Consider the following 23805-nt stretch of genomic DNA (forward strand, 5'->3'; position numbering starts at 1 on the left):
GTTAAAAATACTCCATAAAAAGAATGCCCATAATCAAAGATAAAGACATTTATAAATATTTTAACAAATTTACTTTGTATGAAAAACTGATATTAGATGCAAAACAAACAATGAATAATAGTAATCCAAATGTAATATGCTGGAATTAAACATTAATACAATATGAAACATTATGTTTATAAAAAATATGATCAAAAATTGTTATGAATAATAAAAGTTTGTTTGATTAAATGCTCGATTATCATATTAAACAAATTATTCAAATAGTTTAATCATGAAATAGAAAAGAATAGAAAGAGCATTTACACAATATTATTTATAAAGAGAATTGCCTTTATTTTCATTTTTATAATTATATTACTAATACTATAATTCATCTATATGGGTTCAATGAATTATGATCAACATTTTTAAAATTCACAAAGTTGAAAAAAATAAAAGAATCATAATGCTATAATTCATATAATGTAATTCTTAGATTAGACATGCTGAAACATTTTATACAAGTGATCAAATCATTAAAGATTGATGTATAACAAAGTTTTAAGTTCCTAAACTCATAAATATAAGCAAATTACCAATAAAAGTGAAGTCATGGAATGGTAACTTTTAATCTATATTTCAAATGTATATATAAAATATGTTAAAGAAACAATGTCTATATAGTTAATTTTGTAATATATAGATTTCTAAAAAATCATAACTGTTTTCAGGCCATAATATTTGTTTATCTTGTTATAGTTTCATTTTTTATATACAAAATATATATTACAATAGAAAAATGTGTGTTTAAAAATAAAATTGAGGAATTAAATATAAAACTTATTTCATAAAAAAATCAATTAAAAGAATTAACAAAGCATAATATTTTATATTACAAATAAATAAAAAATTATAAGTTATATAATTAATATAAAATATATATAATATTATAAATTAAAAATATAATATATTATTTAAATTAATATAAAAAACAATAATAATATAATAATAAATAAAATAAATAATTAAATATAATATATGGGAATTAATTAATTATAATAAACAAAAATAATATAATTAAATATAGACAATTAATTAAATATTAATTATAATAAAAATATTAAATAATTAAATTAATATATAAATTAACTAATAAATTATAATAAATTAATTAAATAAACAAGATAAATTAAAGTATATTATATAATAAACATAAATTAATTTATATAATATAATAATAAAATAAAAAATAATTATAATTAATTTAATTAAATAAATAATTAATAAATTAAAATAATTTAATTATAATAAATAAAATATATATAATATATTAATGAATTTAAATTTAAATAATTAAATTATATTAATTATAATATATTATTTAATATTTATAAGGGTTTATTATTTAAATATATATTAAATAATTAAATAAATACTTATTAATTCTATTTATAAATACAAATATATTATATTTAATTTATATTAATTAATAATTTTAATTAATTATTTAAATAATATATTATTTATTATATATTTTATTAATATTAATTATTTTATATATTATTTATTAATATTATTATTTAATTATTTATTATATACATTTTATTTATATTATTATTTAATTATTTATTATATTTTTATATAATATATATTTATTAAAATTAAAATAATATATTATATTTAATAAAATTAAATTAATATTTATATAATAAAATAATATTATTAATTAAATTATTTATTTTATCATATATAGTATATTAATTATTATATATTTAATTTAAATTTAATATTTTAACTAATTAATATAAGTATTTTAATTAATTTATATATATTATTTTAATTATATTTTTTAATTTATTATAATATAATAATTTTTAATTATATTAATTATAATATTAAATTAAAATATATTTATATATTAACTTTTATATAATATTATATTATTTTATTATATTAATTTAATTTATTTATATTAATAATATTAATTTATTTAATTTAATTAATTATATTATAATTAATCTTTTATTAGACATAATTATCTTCGTTATTAATATATAATTAAAATATATTATAATTAATAATTTGTCTAAAAAATAAAAATAAAATTACCTGAAGATATTTATTATATTTTAATATAATTAAAATTTTTTAAGCAATTATTCCTTAAAATGTTATAAAGAAATTATATTACTAAAACAATATACAAAATATATATACATGTTAATTTGAATATATACTATAAATGCATTAAATTCACACATAAAATTTACGTTAATAATTTTATTTCCAATGCATTATTGTTATTCATATATACTAGATAAACATTCTATATTTTATCAAAAATTTATGTCAGTTATAAAGCATTTCAAATACCCATAATTATCCATTCATGTTCAATGTTATATAAGTTTTAACATTACAGTATTTTGAGGCATATTACCATACTAGGCTATAAAAGAGGAAAATCAATATAATTGTGTCGATAATCGTCTTTCATTTATGTTCGTTGTGCAAATTGTTTTATTATTTTATAAACAATATTTAACGAATGTTATTTATATCATCTGTAGTGATATATTTGTCGTGATGATTATAGACCAATCCACAAAAACTTAATAGTTTAATATATGATTATATGTGAAACGAATCCAAATCATTATTACACTTCAATTTCTTTAAATTTATGATTGATAATCTTTGATATATTATATTTTATGTAGCATTAAGATTATCAAACTTAAGTATGAATTTGTAAAATTATCATATTCCACGTGAAATATAATGCGAAAAATCACAAGAACATTGGGGGTTTTTTAAATAATTAATATACTATTATATGCGTTTTATTATTTTGTAGTAAAACATATTTTATTATCTACAATTTTTTAAATTAAACCCTCATAAAAAGCAAATAACCTACAAAAAGACAATTTCGTGATAGCCTATAATTTAATTTTGAATGCATTAACTAATGATTTCATGTGAAATATAAAATGAAAAAGAGTAAAATATAATTCATAACATAAAGGAACAGCTATGTTCATGCAAATCCTACGATAAAAGCATAATTAAAGGTAATAAATAGAATGCATTTCTTAGGTCATTTTATGATTTTTTTCATCTTTTATAATTATTCCCTTATTCAATAAAGTTTTGGGAATAAATATAGTTATTTTTATGTAACTGGATGATCACAAAATATATTAGTTACATATAACTGTATTATTCAAAATATACTATTTTTATTCCTAATTGTACTTTATAAAAGCAATGAATTTAAAACCCGTAGTGAAATTATTAACACGATCACAATATAAATTAAACGTACCTACGCTTCCTATATAGCAAATTTGTATCATAATTTGCAAACTTATACACCTATTGATGTTTTTTTCATTATATTAATGTTATAATTTTTATTATGCGAATTTGCAATCAGTGAATATAACAAAGAAGACATTAAATTATAAATCATCAAGTTTTTTTTTCCATAAAACAAGACAAATTATAACCCTTTAAAAATGGATTAATGCTTTTGAAAACATGTTAAGGGGTAATATGTAATATAAAGATATCTTTATATCAGTTTTTGGTTTTCAATTATTGAAAATTTTTTCGTTATAGTTTTCTTTTATGAATTTATCAAATAATATCATTGTTTTCTAAGCCTCTTAATGTAAAAATATATGTAAAATTATAAATAAAATTTCATAATCAAAAAAAATGAAAGCATTTTACAAGTTTAAAATAATCATCTAGAGATGACTATAGATATGCTAAATATATCATTGTGTAATAATTTGCTTGATTTTTAGCATAGACAATTCATCAAATATTATATTTTGCATCTATTTGTATAAAATGAAATACAAACACGCTTTTTGCTTTTACAAAATCAAATGTGTCATATGTAATATATAACCAAAATGAATAATTAAAATTATCGTTGTAGTGTCTTTAGGGCTTCTAAAGTATACATTTTTTATTTATGCATTATTGTATCCATATATTTTAAATGAAAAAATTAAGTTAAAATTAATAAATATGAAAAGTGTGTATTGCAGATTTAAAGCAATTATGATATATAGGCTTTATACAAAGCAGGAACTAACATCTTTTAATATTTCAAATAAAATATTAATTACATATTATTAGTTTTTCTTTGAGTTATGATATGACACTAAAACTTTAATTACTTTTATTGTTCTTAAAATGTTTATTACATACAAAATATTATTAACACTAGAATATGTATATTATGAAAAAACTGTAAATGGAATGCATCTCAGGAGGTTGTAGCACTCTCCATAGAAATATAAAAGTAGTATATTTTATTTTTGCGTATAAGTTATTTTTTGTAAATAAAATGTGTCCAATATGTTATCATTTAAGTGACGATTTTATAATTTTCTCTTTCTATTATTAGCTAAGTATGATATGTCTGAAATAAAATAGACAATGTATAAGCTTATACGCATTTAAAGTTTAATACAGTAAAATTCCATTAAATTTGTTATTAGTTAAAACTAAATTAGAATAGTTGAATAAAGATAATTTAAATATATTTTTTGTCAATATGTGCATCTTTAAAGGGTGGAAAGAATAATTTTGTTGACAAAGGTTACACTTATACAAAATGTTTAATAATATTTCATAGAAATCGCATTTTTTATTTATCATTATACAAATGCAAATATTAATTAAAAATGATAATGCATTATTATTCATGTTATCATCACATAAAATGAGTTTGACAATAATATGCCTGTACGTTACTGATTATTTTTGGTTACTTTAAACAATCTTATTTTACATTATATATATTAATAGTTGAAATACATACTCTGAAACAAATGTTTTGATTCCTATGAATGAATGAAGTTACAATACCATGGAGAATATAATTATAGAATTATATAAAATTAAATGAATTATTAAAAGCAATTCAATGGAATGATGAAAAGCCATTTGGTTGCATAACTATCGAGGACAATAGTATAAATTTATATATATTAAAAAATGTAGACTACACGTTATGACATAGTTATAGTGTATTGTAATTTTAATTATAAATTTAAGTATATCTATATATTGATATTATATATTATAAGGAAAAAAGTGCTCAGAGCATACGCTTAATGATAAAATTACATGTATTGCCTTTATATATAATTGCATAATTTACACATTATTGTATTAATTTGCTTGTATATCGTGAATATATTAATAATCCTAATTATTATTATATTAAATTCATTTAATAGACATTATATAAAGTTGTACTGAAAATGATTCTGAATGAGTAATATTGAGTAACTGATTCCGCTTTTTTGTCCAAATTTATAAATAATTTCTTTATTTAGTATTATCACTAAGTATCATGCATTGAGATTTTTAAAGTTACATATCTATATAATTTAAAATGAAATACATATATATGTATTTTTTTGTATGCTTCATATTATATAATAAATTAGTAAAATACCATATTGTATTTTAGTATATCTTTGTCGGTTGGCATACAGATTTATATTTACATTTCTTGAATATATAAAAGAAAAAAATATTTTTAATGTATATTTTTGTATTATTCATGTGTAAATATTTTTTCTTTTAAATGTGTTAAAGGTAATAACTGAATAGATTTATTCTGCAACTTTCTTAATAAAATACGTGAAGTGCACCCTTTTGAGTATTTTGATATTGTTAAAAAAAATTAAAAAAATATTTAAATAATATGGCTATGACAAATATATTTAAGATTAATTATTATTTGTATTTTTTTGAATACTAAAAAAATATAAAAAATGATATTACAATGATAAAAATATTTGAAATATTTTTTAGTAATATTCAAAAAAAAAAATTTTATAACTTTTTAGGAATGTATGCATATTATTTAAAAGGTATAAAATTATAATAAAAGAAACAATTGACAATAATACTAGACAAAAAACATTTCCTATTTGTTAATTAAATAAAAATATCACTTAAGGATACTTTTTGGTATTTAAATATTCCACAAAGTTATAACTATAAAATATTATATATGCAATACCATTATTTTGTTGTGTCTAAAAAACTTCCATGTAGATATATGCATGCACATATCGTTTAGTGTATAGTTCATTATATTCCATAATGTATTATCTATTAAAAAATACATTAAACTTCGATAGCTTTAAGAATATAAAACTCGATTTAATTAACAAAGTCGAGACATCTGATATTTCAAATTCCCATGAAGAAAATGAAGTATTTAATTTTTTAAAAGATAAAGAAATGTCTGCCGAAGAATTAAATTCCAGTAAACAACGAGATTTAAAAAATACAGTTTCAATGGAAAAAAAACTAAAGCATATTAATAGCTTGAAGAAGTATTTAAGTGATATAACAAATATAAGATATAATGAAAAACCAAGTTCATATAAAAGCAAAAAGAAAGCTCTCAGTGAAGGAAATATAAACGTATGTTCAATATTAGAAGATTTCTATAATTATGAAAACAAAGCAACTCAAATATTAAAGAACAAAACAAATATGAAATCTGTAATATTGGATGATATGCTTTATGAAACTTTACACAAAAAGATAGAGAAAAATGGATTTATAAAAAAACAATTTATTAAAAACTTCTTATTGAAGTACGTTTCGAAAAAATATAAAAACAACACTATGAAATGTATTTTAATAATAAATAGAATCGTAATAAATGGTAAATTAAACATCTATATTCAATGTTGTAACAAATCCAATATTGGAAAAGATAACAACAATAAAAATGCGATGGTTTATTTAGAACAAAATACCTACAAACTGTTAATAAAAAAGAAATTAAATTTTGTAAAAAATAATAGGATATTGCAAAGTTATCTAAAGGAATTGCTTCTTGAAAGGAATACCATTAGAACTAATAAAGTTAGATATGCTATGAAAGAAAGGTATTTAAAAAAAAGATTATGCTTAAAAAATGTCAATTGTATTTTCAATAAATATGGAAAATACTTGAATAACAATATAAAAAACGATGAGCATATTGACATGGTGAGAGAAACCAATATAACACCTTTCCTTATGGATAAACAGGTAATTGTCATTTATTCATTTTTGTATATCTATGCATATGTAGAAAATAGAGGTTTTAATTCATTATTTTTCATTTTTTGCAGGAATTACATGTGTATAACCACAATGAATTTAGCAACGATATGTATGAACTTGGCGCATCACACATTTATGGAAATGGAAATAATTTAAAAGCTCAAAATTCTACTAACTCAATAAATATAGACATAAATAGTAATCAAGATGATATCAGTAGAATTAGTTTGCTTAAAAAGTGTAGTAACGTTTTTGAAATAAATAACTTAAAAGACAGTATAAATAAAAATACGGTTAACCAAAAAAATATAAATTTAAGCATAATAAGAAGAATGAGCACTAATAATCATCGGATAAATAAAAACCATGTAAAAAAAAGTAAAGATAAAAATTTTCATTTTCTTAGTAACAATATAAACTTTTATGAAACCTTAATTAATCAGTCAAAATGCAAAGAAAACAGTTTTATAAAAGATAACACATTTTCTGATAAAAATATAATTCAAAATAAAGAAATTAATGAAATAAAGGAAAAAATCAAAACAACATTAATAGGTTTAAACAATATTAAAAAAAATAACTATAAATTAAAATTCTGTCTTGAAAAAGAAATAATTGATAATACAATCCATCATAATGAATTAAAAAAAAGTATAACTTCTCTTTTCAATGAAAATACGTTACAAAATAAAAATGAAAAAACTGTAAAACATCCTAAAAATAAAAAAAAATCAATAAACACAAATAATAGCAAACAAAAATATATGGAAATGGGTGTAAAGGAAAATGAAGAACATACAAGTAATGGAAGCAACCAAATTGCTAACCTAAATTTGCAAACAAATGCAGATTGTACATATAATAAAATAAAAAATGAAAAGACAGATTGGGAAAAATATATAGAAAACAAAATAGAGGAACAGGAAATTCTTTTTAACAATTTCAATGCTGATGAACTTTTGGAAAGACAATGTACACAATTAGAAAGAGGGGAATATTTAAAAGAAACAAATAATAAGATAAATAAAAAGAAAAAATATATACTCAATAAAAACGAATTAAATGAAAATAATTTCATCAATAAAAGGAACATACATAATTGCGAGCTAGTTTGTGAACAAAAAGATGGTGAAAGAAAGTTATATAATAAAATTGAAGTAAATTCAGACAATAATTTTATAAACAAACTAAAAAACGACAAAAAAGAAGTTATAGATAATTTTGAAAAATATGGAAAAAGAATTACACATGATAATATGAGAAATGGTGAAAATGATTATCTAAGTTTTGAATATAAAGAGAAAGACACATTAATAAATAATATAAAAAATAACAATGATATATTGATTAATGATAAAAATAATATAACACAAAATACGATTAGTTCTAATAATTTTACAAGTTTTACTTCTTTAAAAAATGGGGTGCCAAGTTCATATAAAACCACAAAAGAAGAGTTTGATATAACAAATGTAAGATATATCAAAAAAATAATAAATTGTGAAATATATATAAATAGTAAATTTGAAAAAATAAATGAAAGGAATAAAAATGCAATAAATATAATTGAAAAATATTTAAATAACAGAGATCGAAAAACACATATAGACTTCACAAAACAAAAAGAAGGAAAAAAAACATCTTTTAAAACAAATTATATATTTGAAAATACACAGAATGAAAAAAAAGTTAAATTATTACCAAACTTATATGATCATTATGCATGCTTATTATTGAACTTAAAAAATTCAAAAGTTATATGAGAATGTTTACTAATATTTTTGGTTACTAACCGTATTTGTCAAATTTGTTATAAAATTATATGTACATGCATGTTTTGTGCTCATTAAAATTAAACACATTTTTCGCTATTAGTATTTATTTTTTGCATATTATAAACTTTGTTAAGTTTGCTTTTCGAATTAACATTTAAACATTTGCTTAATTACTCATATAATTTGAAAACTATTTTTGTTTAACCAACTCATTAAACATATGGGCAACACTATAGTTGTGGTTTTGCACCCATAAGCCATATATATATTCTATTATATACTAAAAAATAAGTATAATAATTTACATATATAAAATTAATTAAAAATAGAGATCGCAATTTAAAAAATTATATAAACCCGTTTAAATAAATGTATATATGCACATTTTATTTTATTCTTTTTTCATGAAAATTTTATATTTCATATTCTTAAGACACACTCTCATTAGTTAAGCTAGATATATTTTTGTGTTTAAGGGGAACCAAATGCCAAAAGAAATATAAAGACAATTACTTGAATATTAATTTTTTATATGCATGTTTTAAAGAAAACAAAAAAGGCTGGAAAAAAATCACAAAACAAAAGAATAAACATTTATTTTTGAACATATTATATTCTTGAAATAAAAATGTCGATATTTTAATTATATGTGTGGTTGTCTTACTTTTTAAAGAAGAAATGCTAACCTTATTGTATATACTTGATGTTTTATTTTTTAAAAGATTTATTTTAATATAAAAAATACCAACCTATGATATATATGCATGTTTCATATAGTTTATTAAAATTTTTTTACTCATAGTTTGATATTTCTTTATGATGGAAATTAAAAATATGTGTGCTCGTTAATTTTGTTATATTTTTTATTTATGATTGCTGCAATTTTTTTAGAATTTTGTTTTAGTTTAGGAGAATATCGTTTAATTTTATTTATCAATTTTTTTCGCAACCATATTATTATATTTATGGAATTATTATATTACCGAAAAAAATAGTACCACACATACATATTGCATACCTAGTATTTTCTAATTCCATGTATATTTAGAATTAAAATAAAATGTATAATTTCCAACATTATAAAAATTAAATTTTATATTTATTTTTTTTGTAAAAAATGTAATAATAAAATGTAAATATTATAAAATACATTTCAACGAGAAGACAATAAGCATATACATTGGGTATATATTTGCATCTTAAATTTTTTTATTAATTTCAAACGGCCGTAGAATAATAATTAATACTATGTTTTTTTTTATTTTTAAAAAATTAATAAAATATAAATTTAGTTTTAATTTTAATTTTTATGGTTTAGTATTTTAGTTTTATCATATTATATTTTTCACTTAATTTTGGGTTCGATGAAATATTGAGAATACCCCTTGTTTTCACTTAAAAAAACTAAACGACAAAGTAATAGAATTATGAAAAAATGGATAGATATTATTTTTTTCCAACTTTAAAAAAGGGTTCAGGTTCTTATAATGAAAAGTATGATAAATTTAAAAATATGAACAATCCTAATATGTCAGAAAGTATAAATATAGGGAACCCATTTAGTAGTCAAAGATATAGTTATTTATCTGAAATTGATATACTTGATAATAGTAATGCTCAAATAAAATATCCGACACACTATCTTAATAATGTAAAAAATAAAAATAAACTGATAAGAGAATCAAATCAATATACAGATTTTTCATGCAATACCAATTCATCTACCTTATATGACACTAATTTGTATGGTAACAATTTTATGCTAAATAATCGTTGCTCCTACATAAAGGCAAAATATCTCAAAGGAAATAATTATAATATTAACAACATTCCAGAAGAACAAGAAAACGGCACCAACCCATTTACGATTAATTTGGGCAACTTTAATAATAATCATGCAAAAAAAAATGATAATAATACTAAAGAGATAGACACATGCATCATGTTCAAACAAAATTATCCAAATAATTCTTTAAAAATAAATAAAAATATGAACAACGATGTTTTAGAAGAGTGTATTAGCTACACACAACCTAATACTTTACCTAGCTGTAAATTTGATAACAGAAGTGATATTATTAAGATGGGGGAATATAAAAATAATTACATATATACATATGATAACAAAAATAGTAAATCGAGCATTGAAACGAGTAGATATTATGATGATATAGAAGCAGATATGACATGTAAAACATTTGATGAGGAAATGCAAAGTTTGGAAGAAAATTCTAATTCCTTATCATTTTATTCACAAAAATATAATGAAGAAGTAAGCGGAAATGAAAGTATATATTTCAAAAATAGTATGTCCCAATTAATAAAAAGAGAGTTATCAAGTTGTAAAGAAAATAATATATTTATAAAATTTATTATGTCTGAAATAAATATAAACATAAAGGTATATAAACTAATTATAATTTTGATAGTATTAATATTATTATCATTATCTAAAAATATTCAAAATTATGCAGTTGTTACTAGAAAATGTTATAATATATATGAAAGCCCATTGAAATCTACAAAAAGATTATTAAAATATATGATTATTATTTTAAAAATTATATATAAATGTTCTTTCCCAATTTTTTCATATATATTATCATTTATATTTGTTACTATTATCAGAACATTTATCATTTTAAATATTCCTATATTTATTTTCATATTATATTGGAAAATTGTACTAAAAAATGAAGAACCACATTTAAAATTTTATTTTCAAACATATTTTAATATATATATGTATATTATTATGCAAGTTGCACCCATTTTTAAAAATTGTTCAAAAAAAAAATTATTGAGTGATCTATTGTTTTTATCATACAGACTTTATCAGTTTATTTTTATTTACGTTTGTAGATTTTTTATAAAATTTTATAAGGACATGTTCGCCTTTTACTCAGCATAAACAAGAGGACAGATTGCCCAAGACATAACACACTATATATGCATATACCCCCATTTGTGTTTATGTGAATGTATATGTTATACCAATTTTCCGCTACCAACCTTAGAATGTTCATATACCCTTTCCGTATTTGATAAAGTTATGACTAGATAATAGTATGTACTATTCATATACTAATGGGATGGCATTATTTTTATATGTAGTTGATTTAATTCATATAATTATTTTTGCAGTGTTTTATTGTTTAGTATAAATCGAATAGTTTTTCTTTTTGTTTTTTTTTTCTCCATATTTGTTTCTTTTATTATTTGTTCTTATAAATCATTGGATACTATGTGTCACATTTTACACATTATAATGTATCCCATTTTAAATTCGCCAAATTATCAAAAAAGAAAAAATATTATTTTTAATTGTGCACATATAATATATCTTATTATTTTGTAATGTTTATTTTTATATTTGCATAATTTTGTATCTTTAATTAAGAATAAAAAATAGTATAGGGAACAAATTAAAAAAAAACTCTATATACATGATACACACATATATAGTGATGTATTTATGTATAGCTAGCGATTTGGCTTTTTAATTTAATTTTTTAATTAATTTTTTTTTTTACAATTTTAAACTATGTAAAAATATAAAACTGTTATTTCAACGATTTCCAAAATTCAAAAATTCAAAAAGCACAACATGGATATTCAATCGAATATTGTAAACTCCATGATATTGTCATTAAAAACCTGCAAAGATAAAAACAAATGTAATTTTCTTCGCCCTTTCCTTTGCTTAATTTGTTATATATTTATCTTGCTTATATTTACACACACTTTCAATTATTATATATAAAAAAACATTTATTTTTTTATTCAATTTCGTTCGTAGATATATTGCTACTAAATGAACTGCTCTCACTATTTCCATCACATGCTGAAAAAAGTTTAAAACTATGCTTAAAATCAAAAATAAAAAAGTATACACTAATAAAAGGAAAACACCAAAATAGAGAATGCTATCCACACCAGCATTTCGTAAAACTAAATAGGGAAAGATATTCTAAAAAAACAGACTCCTGTTTTAGTGATGGAGCTTATAATATTACTAGAAAAAAAACAAAAGAAAATTTAAGCAAACTCAAAAAGAAAAAGACAAAAATAAATTTTTTCATAGTTTCGGGAGATAACCAAAAATATATAGTACTAAAAAACTCTTGTTCATGTTTTTATTTTAAAGAAAAAGTATTATGTGATAGTCGTGACGTATTATGCAAACATATTTTATCTGTTATCTTAGCAGAATGTTTTAATAATTACACACAGTTTTTTTTAGATTCTTCTATATTTTTTGAATATTACCTTAAAATGATGAACACTGAAACATATGACAAAATACGTAATAAAGAAATGTGAACTTATGTTTGCATATAAAAGTGCAGAAAAAATTAGAAAGTTGTATTTAGCCTAAAGGACGGTTTAAATCCGTCATTTTGTTTGTTCGTTTGTTTTATTTATACACCCTTTTTGTGTTGAAACTTTTTAAATTAGCGATAAAACACAAAGCGATTACTAGCATGCGCTATATCAAATTTAATTAAATTTTAAATATAAATAGTTTATTAAAAAAAAGGGAATGAAAAACATATACGCACGTACATATATATATGAGCATACGCATGTATGATATGCAAATTATGAAAAAAAGGAATACACATTTAGTTTGAAATAATGAGAAAAGTATTAATTATTTTTTGAGTAATTACACATATATATATGTATGTGGACTTTATTAAATCATTTTCTTATAAATGAATATTTAGGTTTCGTATAAAAAAAAGCAATAAATAAACCTTGTTATTTATTAAAAATATATTATCATATTAATCTAAAAAAAAATATAAATACCCATAGAAACAAATAATATGGGCTCTATAAATGAACTAAGGGTAATTCGTATTTTGGATGGGATTTAAGCATGTATTAAAATTTTTGAAAAAAATATCCTAAATATATTTTTAAAAGGTACTCTATATATACATTTAATTACTGCCTTTTCCAATTTACTATATCATTATCAACAAGTTTACTTATGTACGTGACTAAGACTTTTTACTCTTGGGGGATAAACATGCGAACCATCTATACGATTACACATGTGCTCTTCAAGGTCTTTTCTTAAATGATTTCTAACACTTTCATCTGTTATTGTGGTATACCATATTTCTATTCTTATATAACCATATCGTGTGGTACTTAATTTATCTACTAATCTAATTCCTGTTATTAAGTCATAATGTTTTAAACTACACCCAATAATTGCAAGAACAAGATTATTCCAAAATTCATCTATTTGGCTATATGGAAAATCTTTTGGTAATATCTTATATTCAAAATGTCCTCCTCCAGCATTGGCTGGGTCTTCCCACATAGGTTGAATATTATCTCTAAAAATCATAAGAGCATCAACAATACGAAATATCCCATCATCTGAAAATCTGGTCATACTTCTTTGGGTAAGTAAATCACTTGGTTGAGGTAACCTATTCCATAATTGCCAAAATTTTTGAACACTATTAAATTTTGCTAATGGCCTTGTATAATCCTTATAATTATTACTTTGTTTAATTTTATTATCAGAAACTTGTTCCCATATTACCCAATTGTATTGTAATAACAAGGGATTTGATAAATCGATCTTCGTAGCTTCAATTTTTTCATTTAAATCAAATGCATCTCTGCTGCTCTTATTAAAAGTTAGGTACTTCATTTTATTGAAACTTATATTTTTTTATATTACACAATTTTTAGGAAATATTAATAGGTATAATATAAATATTATATTATATTATATTCACTAATTAGGGCTTATATGTTTGTATTTGAAAAAAGCAAAAAAGGTAAAAAATAATATATCTTACATAAATATAAATAAATTAGTACCTTTTTTTCGTTTTGCTAATCTATATATATTTGAAAATATGCATACAGTCATATATCATTACTATATATAAATAAATTATATAATTTGTAGAATAAATATAAAATATTTTTCTTGAATAATTGCTATTAAAAATTTTATCAAATTCTTACATTTTGGCAATCTTAATTTTTCCTCTATATCAATTAAAATAAAAATTTTCAATGTGAAAAATTATTTATGATGATTTTCGTTTATACATTATCACTTAATGTTAGTAAAGTAAAACATTACAATTTTTTATGCGCTTAAATTATTTTTTTATTTTTTTATGGGTAAATAAAAAGGTATGGTATGCATAACAAAATTCAGTTAATGCCCTGATGAGTATATATATCACCCAATTATAATGCAAAAAAAAAATATATATAATATTTTTTTATGGGGAAAATATTGCAAAAAAGGTGAATAAATATAAGAATTATAGAGAAATAAAAATGTACGATAAATTTTAATTTTATATACAAAAAATAGCGATTTCTTTGTTTATGTTATCCAATTAATTTGTAGATAAAGTAAATACTTGTTTATGCATATATCGTGAAAAAATCGGCATATATCAGCGATATACCTCAATTTGTGTTTTTTTTCATGTATAAAAATCTGATACACTAAAGTTATATATAAAATGGTCTATCAATATACACAAAAAATTTTGTAATAATGAATATAATTGTACTATGAAAACTAAATTTGATAGAAAAAGTCATTATTATAGAAACAACAGTGTAATAAATATGCAAATAAGAACGTTTTTATTTTTAAATTTAAAGAAAAGCAAAATATACACTCTTCATTTCCCTATGTAATATATATAGAAAATACAATAAATATGTATATATTTTTAAAGGATTTAATTATTTATATTATATATTTTTTAATATATATGCATACAATTGAATAAATGCCCATATATTAATGTTACATTTTTCCTACATTTTCATATCGTAGTGCATATATGTAAAAATATCAAAATATAGCTCTAAAAAACATATCCAATAATTCATAAATACATTCATTCGAAATATGTATGTATTTTTTTTAATTTATATTTAAAGGGGAAAAGACCACTTAAAAAATTGAGATGATGCTTGTATTTTATGTTAAAAATATTATATTTAATCATAAGACGTCAAATAAAGCAACTTGTTTTTTAAAAGGCTATTTCATTTGTTTAACATATTTATCAAAAAAAATTATAGCGTTTAATCATATAATTAATTTCCTATTTCAAATAAAGAATAATAACTACATATAAATATATTTAGTGTATATCGAGGCAAGGAAAGACATTATTATACTGCACCATTCTCTTCCAAATATTATATATATTATATTTTTATAAACTTTTATATGAAAATATATGTATTTTGTCTTAAATTTAAATAGGCTTAATAATTATAGACACTGCATTTTCAATGAAATTATTATTTTTAATGTCCAAATATGTTAAATTGGTCTAGTAAACACGACAATGCGCAATTATTATTATAAATGGTAGTTGTCTTATTCTTATCTATACATTAGTATAGTCTGTTCACACCAAAGGAACTTATCAATGCTACATACATAGACATTTGTTTTTTTACTATTTATGCAAAAGCTATGTTTATTGAAAATTATTATTTCATAAACAATTTTTTCATATAATGAAATATATAGAAAAGGGGCCAATTGGACAAAAAATATGTTTACGCTAGTGTATGAGATTTATACGAAAATGCTTTACCAAGGAAATAAGCCAGAAAGTTACACTTATAATAAAAAAAGAATTTAATGCATTTCATCATTCCATTATAAATATATGTACTACCTCCTTAAAATAAATAGGAAAGGAAAATACTAATAATATGTATTTTATACACTATTGCCTATTATTGTGACATTTGGACATAAATAAAAATGATAATGTAGAATGCATTTAAAAGTGTATGTTGCCATTAGGATGTTTCCAATTGAATTATATAAGACAAGTATTTTGGTGTATTATATTGTTAATTGTCTACTTAATATTAAGGGCATAATATAACTATTTTTTTTTTATAACATTTGAAAACACACACACTTTTTTAAAGTAATTATATTGCTCTTAAATTAAATAACTACAATGCTCACTGCTATAGCTTGAAAAAATAAAAAAAATAATAACTGATAAATAGCTAATCATATTTTATATTCATAATTTAGCTATTCTCTATGTAAAATAAGCTTTAAATGTAAATAAAATTATTTTATATTTTTATATTTTTTTTTGCAAAGGATAAAATAGCTAGTTACGAATTAATAGTTGTACACCATGAAACGTTTACTAATAGACAAAACAACTCTCATTTTAGCTTGACAATGAAAATAATATTATGAAATCATATTTTACGGTATGAAAATTATGAATATGCAAGAAATAATTTACAAAACTTTAGCTATATAGTTAAGTAGCTATTTAGCTACCTGACTATTTAACTAAAAAAATTGTATTAGCTATAATGTAAATTATGTATTTAATTTTATTTTATTTATTACCAAATAAATATATATATAATTTATTGTTTGTATTTTATTTATATATTTTTAATTAAATTTTTTATTAAATTTTTTATTTAATTTTATTTTATTTGTGTAAACTTTATAAATACTGTTGTATTATTTAAATTTCCGTTGTTCTACATATTTATAAATTTGTTATATATAATGACAACCATATATTTATTTTCTACATTTTTTTTAAATACATAATATATTTTTTTTGTCTTTTCTCATAAGTTTAAGATTTATTATTATTATTTTTAAATATAGTTTTAAACATATATATATTTGTTGTATGTCTTTTTCAATATTTCATATGCTTAAGATTTTTTATTATTACCTTTCAATATAGCTTTAAATATATATTTTTGTTTCGCTATCTGAGACACCTTATTTTTCATATTTTTTTATTCTTTAATTATATTTCATTTTACAATATTATTACATATATATTTTTTCCGTTTATTTATTTAAATGTAAGGCCCTTCAAAAAAATAATATAAAAATAGAAATATAATCTATTTTAAATACAAAGCAAAACACAAATGAACAAAAAATTTGTGTTAGCATTGTCTTATTTAGTACTTTGTGTGCATTTTATTATAGCAAGCACAAAAGGAAACCAAGATGAATTTAACGGGGGGAAAATTGTAAGAAATTCGTTTCTTCAAAAAAGTTTATCAAGAAGTCAACCACCATGCGTAGGTGATGCGTGTTTTTGTCAAAGTTATTACGATTTAACTTTGATTTTAGATGAATCGGGGAGTATCCAAAAAAAACATTGGGTAAAGTACGTTGTTCCATTTACAGAACAAATTGTAAAGGGCTTAAAAATAGGGGAAAATGATATTCACGTGGGAATTTTACTATTTGCCTTGAAGAATAGAGATTATATTACTTTTGATAATGATATACGATACAAAAAAACTGAACTTTTGAAAAAAGTAAATGATTTAAATGACGATTACCGTGCAGGAGGAGACACATATATTTTAGAAGCTTTAAAGTATTCATTGAAAAAATATTCAATGAACCAAAATGCAAGGGATGATGCACCAAAGGTAACAATACTATTCACCGATGGAAATGATAGACATGCAAATAAGTCTCAATTTCATAAAATGCATTCCGAATATCGAGACAACCATGTAAAATTGTTAGTTTTGGGTGTTTCAGCTGCAGAAGAGAAAAAATTAAAAGTTATAGCTGGATGTGAAGAGAAGGGCAGTTGTCCAAGTGCTATGAAAGCAGAATGGGAAACAATAAATAACATAACAAATAAATTAACTAATAAAATATGTGATACAGAATCTGAGTCCAATGAAAGGCCAGAACCATCTGCCCCAACTCCATGTATTGGGGATGATTGCTTTTGCCAAGATTATTATGATTTAACTTTAATTTTAGATGATTCAGTGAGCATTACAGTATATAAATGGAACAAAGAGGTTATTCCCTTTGCAGAAAAACTTGTAAGTAGTTTAAATATAAGTAAAGATAAAGTACATGTAGGAATTATGCGTTTTTCAAAAGATGTAATAACTGATGTTGATTATAGTCAAGATACAAGATATATAAAAAGTGATTTGATAAATGTAGTTCAAGATCTAAATAAAAAGTATAGATATGGATCACGTACCAATATCGTGGATGCATTAGATTATTCTCTAAAAAACTTCACAAGACATCCAAATAGCAGGAAAAATGCACCTAAAGTAACAATACTTTTTACTGATGGAAATGATACTTCTAAAACGTTAGCAGAAGAACGCTATATGGGAATATTATATAGATATGAAAAAATAAGGCTAATTTTAGTAGGAGTTGGCCAAGCATCTCCACTTGATTTATATGCATTAGCGGATTGTGAATATGGTAAGGATTGCCCACAAGTTATAGAATGTAAATGGAATGAGTTAACGGGTATAACACCAGTTGTTACAGACAAAATATGTGATCTAGAATCACCCGTTGTTCCAAACCCAGCTGAGACTCCTGTAACACCAGTTGTTCCAAATCCAGCTGAGACTCCTGAATCACCAGTTGTTCCAAATCCAGCTGAGACTCCTGAATCACCAGTTGTTCCAAATCCAGCTGAGACCCCTGGATCACCAGATGTTCCCAATCCATCTGAGACCCCTGGATCATCCGTTGTTACAAATCCAGATAACGCTGTATCTTGCCAAAATGATGAAGATTGTTATTGTAAAGATTTTTATGATGTTACATTAATTTTAGACGAATCAGCAAGTATAGGCGAATCTAGATGGACTATGGAAGTTATTCCATTTGCAAAAGATGTTATAAACAATTTAAATATAGGTTATAATTCCGTACATGCAGGAATTTTACTTTTTTCTCATTACGCTTTGGATCTTGTTCCATTTTCCGATGCAGCACGATACAATAAGGATAGCCTTATAAACAGAATAGATAGTTTAAAAACAAATTATGGAAATGGACATGAATCATTTATTGTTAAAACATTAAAGTATGCATTATATAATTACACAAAAGGCTCAGATAGAACTAATGCACCTAAAATAACAATGTTGTTTACTGATGGCAATGATTCGAGTGAATCTGATATTGAAATGTATAATATAGGATCATTGTATAGAACAGAAAGAGTAAAATTATTAGTAATAGGTGTTTCTATGGCTAGTGAAAGTAAACTAAAGCAATTAGTAGGTTGTGCACAAAATGTACCTTGCCCATTTGTTATTAAAACAGAATGGGGAACTTTAGACCCTCTATCAAAGGTATTTGTTGACAAAATATGTGATACAGGAGCAATATTACCACCAGAAAGTAATAAACCTGAGCCAGAAGCACCTGCTCCACCATGCATAGGAAATGATTGTTTTTGCCATGATATATATGATTTAACAGTAATATTAGATGAATCAGGAAGTATAGGAGCTAATAATTGGGAAAGGCAAGTTTACCCATTTACTGAAAAATTTCTTAACAACTTAGAAATATCTGAGAAGAATGTTCATGTTGGAATCATGCTATTTGCACAATATAATAGAGATTTTGTTAAGTTTTCTGACAAAGAAAGTTATGATAAAGAACATTTGATGACCCACGTAAAGACCTTAAAAAAGTCTTATAAATCAGGAGGATATACATATATAATATCGGCTCTAAATTACGGTTTAGTAAATTATACACGCCATGCAGATAGTAGATCAGATGTACCTAAAGTGACAATGCTATTTACTGATGGAAATAACACTGATCCAGGAGATAAATTATTGTCCGATGCAAGTTTGTTATATAAACAAGAAAACGTAAAACTTCTAGTCGTTGGTGTTGGCGCATCTACTATGGCCAACTTACGATTACTTGCAGGTTGCCACAAAACAGATGGAAATTGCCCACTTGCTACGAAAACCGAATGGGACAATCTTCAAGATATATCAAAATTAATGGCTGACAAGATATGTAATGCAGAGACTCCAGAAATTGAAGAGCCAGAATCTACATGTATAGGCGATGAATGTCTATGTGAGGATTATTTTGATTTAACATTTGTTGCCGTTCCATCAAGTAGCAAAGATTATAAAAAGAGAACCGGACTTATAAATTATGCTAAAAATATAATTAGCATGTTTAACATTGGAAAAAAAAATGTGCATGTATCGATTTCTATATATTTAGGAACAAAAGGTATCACCAGAGATTTCGATGATGCCATAGCATCTGATAAAAAAGGATTATTAAGAGTATTAGACCAAATGGATAATTATTTTTCTGAGGATAAAACAAACATATCTGAAGCTTTAGAAATAGGATTAAAGCAAACATTTGGAAATGGCCATAGAGAAAAAGCTCCCAAAATTGCTTTGTTACTTACAGATAGTAATAATGATGCATATGAAAGAAGTAAACTTGAGAGTATATCAAAAAATTATACAGATAAAGGTGTTAAACTTTTAGTAATAGGAAAAGTGGATTTATCTAAGGAAATTTTATTCGTTGCAGGAGGATGTGATATAAATAATGATACATGCCCAAATGTACTTATATATAATAGTTTCATTAATGATAATAGCGCTGAAAAATTTATAGGAGGAAACATATGTGATAGTAACAGTGGTAATGGAGAATCAGGAGCTTCCCCTTTACCTCCAAGTATTCAACAATGTGAAGATGAATTGTGTGAAGAATGTGATGATGATATGTGTGATAACAACCCTGTATGTAAAAAAGCTATGGATATAGTTATAGCATTAGATCAATCCAGAGGAATTACTAATTTACAATGGAAAGATTATGTAAAACCATTTATGGTAAATATAGTTAAGCAAAACTATTTATCCAAAAGTAGATCACATGTAACGATAGTAAAAATGAATAGAAGTAGAAGTAGAGAACAATGGAGTTTATATAGAAAATTAAGTTATAAAAAAAATAGAATTCTTAAAAAAATCGACAAATTACGAATGTCCTATTCCAATAAAATAAAGTTGGCAGATAATTTGAAATATATAAGAACAAAAACTTTTAACAGGACCCCTGCAAATAAAAAAAAATTAATTATAATGTTAGTTGAAGGTAAATCAAATAGTGATTTAAATGAATTGAGAAGAGAAGTTGAACTTTTGAAATTAAATAAAATAACTTTATATGTATATGCAATAGATAATATTGACGAAAAGGAATATAAAATACTTGGAGATTGTGAAAAATCATCTTCTATATGTGAAAATATAGTGAAAGTATCTTGGGAAAATTTATTATCTTCTGTAGACATACATAATAAATTTATTTGCAATAAATACCCCGAAGATGCAGAGTGTTCCGAATGGGGCGAATGGAGTGCATGCCCTCAATTATCATGTGATAGAGCTGTTAGTAAAAGAGAAAGAAAGCAACCATTTTATACAGTAAAGGAAGAAGGCTATAACGGCACTGACTATGGAGATTCATGTATGGATTTAGGTTCCATAGAGTATAGATCATGCCCTATAAAAGATGAATGTAATGCTGTTTGTGGTGATTTTGGTGAATGGAGTCAATGTAGTACTTCCTGTGGAGATGGTATAAGAGTAAGAACCAGAGATGTATCACCAGACAATGAAATATGCCAATCATTTAATAAAACTGAAATAGAACCATGTAATATTCAAAGTTGTGGCACTACAGAGATATGTGAAGATATTGGTGATTGGGGAGAATGGTCTTCTTGCTCAAAAACATGTGGATATTCTATTAGAGAAAGAAAATTTACAATTTTTCCAGAAAGTATAGACGAACATTCTTATTGTGAGCATTTTGAGAAAATTGAGACAGAGGTATGTTCAGTTCCAAAATGTGAAAATGAAGAATGTTTTGATTGGGAAGATTGGAGTGAATGGTCAGCACCATGTGGACCCAGAAAAAGAGTTCAAAGACCCCGTTTATATAAAAATAGATTTTCAAGCTCATCAACTATTCCTAGTCCAAATGGTAGAAAAAATGATAATTGTGAAGATTTTTATCAAGATAAAATTGAATATGATGAAGAATCTACTTGTCCTGATAATTCATGTGGTAATTGGACAGACTGGTCCGAATGTGATCGACCATGTAATGTTGGAGTGAGAATAAGACACTTTATTACAAATACAGTTGGCTTTAATGGAGAAGATGATGAATGCTTAGATAATTATAATAAAATAGAAACAGAACCATGTTTAGATTTACCTGTATGTGATTCTGGAGAATGTAATGATTGGGAAACATGGGTTGATTGTAAAACAGACAAGGATTCCTACACCTGCCATATCCCAAATAAAAAAATCCTTACAAGAAAATTAGACTTATTAAAGAATCCCAAAAGTGGTACATCAGAATCTTGTAATGATTATTCTCTTTTTAGAGAAGAAGATTGCCCAACAGGAAATGCCCCTTGTGTTGATGCTTTATGCAATGAATGGGATGAATGGGGAAGCTGTTCAGAAACATGTGGATTGAACTCATTCAGAATTAGAAGAAGAAAAGAACCATTAGAGTTAATACCAGCCTCTTCAGATATCGATGGAAATATCGGTTTAACTTGTGAAGAACAAAATGTACGAATTGAAGAAAAACAAGCTTGTAATGTTCCTGCTTGTGCACCTCCCGTTGCAGGTGGATCGAATAATGGTGGAAACAGTGGTGGAAATAGTGGTGAAAGTGGTAGTGGGAATGAGGGTTTTGGTACAGGTGAGAAAATTTCAATGGCTGCAGGTATAATTGGATTAGTAGGTTTAGCAGCTGGGGGTTTAATATATGGTTATAATACATTAAATGGAGGAGAGACCCCACATAACTCTAATATGGAATTTGAAAATGTTGAAAATAATGATGGTGTGATTGACGAAGAAAATGAAGATTTTGAAGTTATCGATGCAAATGATCCCATGTGGAATTAAGAATAATTTTTTGTGAAATATATATACCCTCGTAGTATATAAAAACCATTTGAGAAAATTTGTATTTTTTTTGTGTTTTTTTGAATAGTTCACATTCGTGTGCGCTATTATATTTATTTGACTATTTCGTTTA

The 23805-nt window shown here is 23.0% G+C and overlaps 5 protein-coding genes across 5 annotated transcripts; 4 read left to right on the forward strand and 1 right to left on the reverse strand.

The window, feature by feature from the left end:
* Positions 1–6123: 6123 nt before the first annotated feature.
* Positions 6124–8846, forward strand: PCHAS_0413400 (conserved Plasmodium protein, unknown function; the record flags this gene model as incomplete). The annotated part of the gene is made up of 2 exons (XM_016800016.1): positions 6124–7068; positions 7152–8846. The coding sequence occupies 2 exons, from the start codon at positions 6124–6126 to the stop codon at positions 8844–8846; spliced, it is 2640 nt and encodes an 879-aa protein (XP_016653312.1).
* Positions 8847–10293: 1447 nt separating this feature from the next.
* PCHAS_0413500 (conserved Plasmodium protein, unknown function) lies at positions 10294–11769 on the forward strand (the record flags this gene model as incomplete). Its single annotated transcript, XM_016800017.1, has 1 exon — positions 10294–11769. The coding sequence occupies one exon, from the start codon at positions 10294–10296 to the stop codon at positions 11767–11769; it is 1476 nt and encodes a 491-aa protein (XP_016653313.1).
* Positions 11770–12465: 696 nt separating this feature from the next.
* Positions 12466–13181, forward strand: PCHAS_0413600 (zinc finger protein, putative; the record flags this gene model as incomplete). The annotated part of the gene is made up of 2 exons (XM_016800018.1): positions 12466–12535; positions 12658–13181. 2 exons carry the CDS (start codon positions 12466–12468, stop codon positions 13179–13181), a joined length of 594 nt encoding a protein of 197 aa, XP_016653314.1.
* A 670-nt stretch (positions 13182–13851) lies between these two features.
* Positions 13852–14535, reverse strand: PCHAS_0413700 (eukaryotic translation initiation factor 4E, putative; the record flags this gene model as incomplete). The annotated part of the gene is made up of 1 exon (XM_016800019.1): positions 13852–14535. One exon carries the CDS (start codon positions 14533–14535, stop codon positions 13852–13854), a length of 684 nt encoding a protein of 227 aa, XP_016653315.1.
* Positions 14536–17813: 3278 nt separating this feature from the next.
* PCHAS_0413800 (circumsporozoite- and TRAP-related protein, putative) lies at positions 17814–23672 on the forward strand (the record flags this gene model as incomplete). Its single annotated transcript, XM_736876.2, has 1 exon — positions 17814–23672. One exon carries the CDS (start codon positions 17814–17816, stop codon positions 23670–23672), a length of 5859 nt encoding a protein of 1952 aa, XP_741969.2.
* Between the last annotated feature and the right edge of the window lie 133 nt (positions 23673–23805).

The sequence above is a fragment of the Plasmodium chabaudi genome (assembly GCF_900002335.3).
Source record: "Plasmodium chabaudi chabaudi strain AS genome assembly, chromosome: 4".
Lineage (NCBI taxonomy): Eukaryota > Apicomplexa > Aconoidasida > Haemosporida > Plasmodiidae > Plasmodium > Plasmodium chabaudi.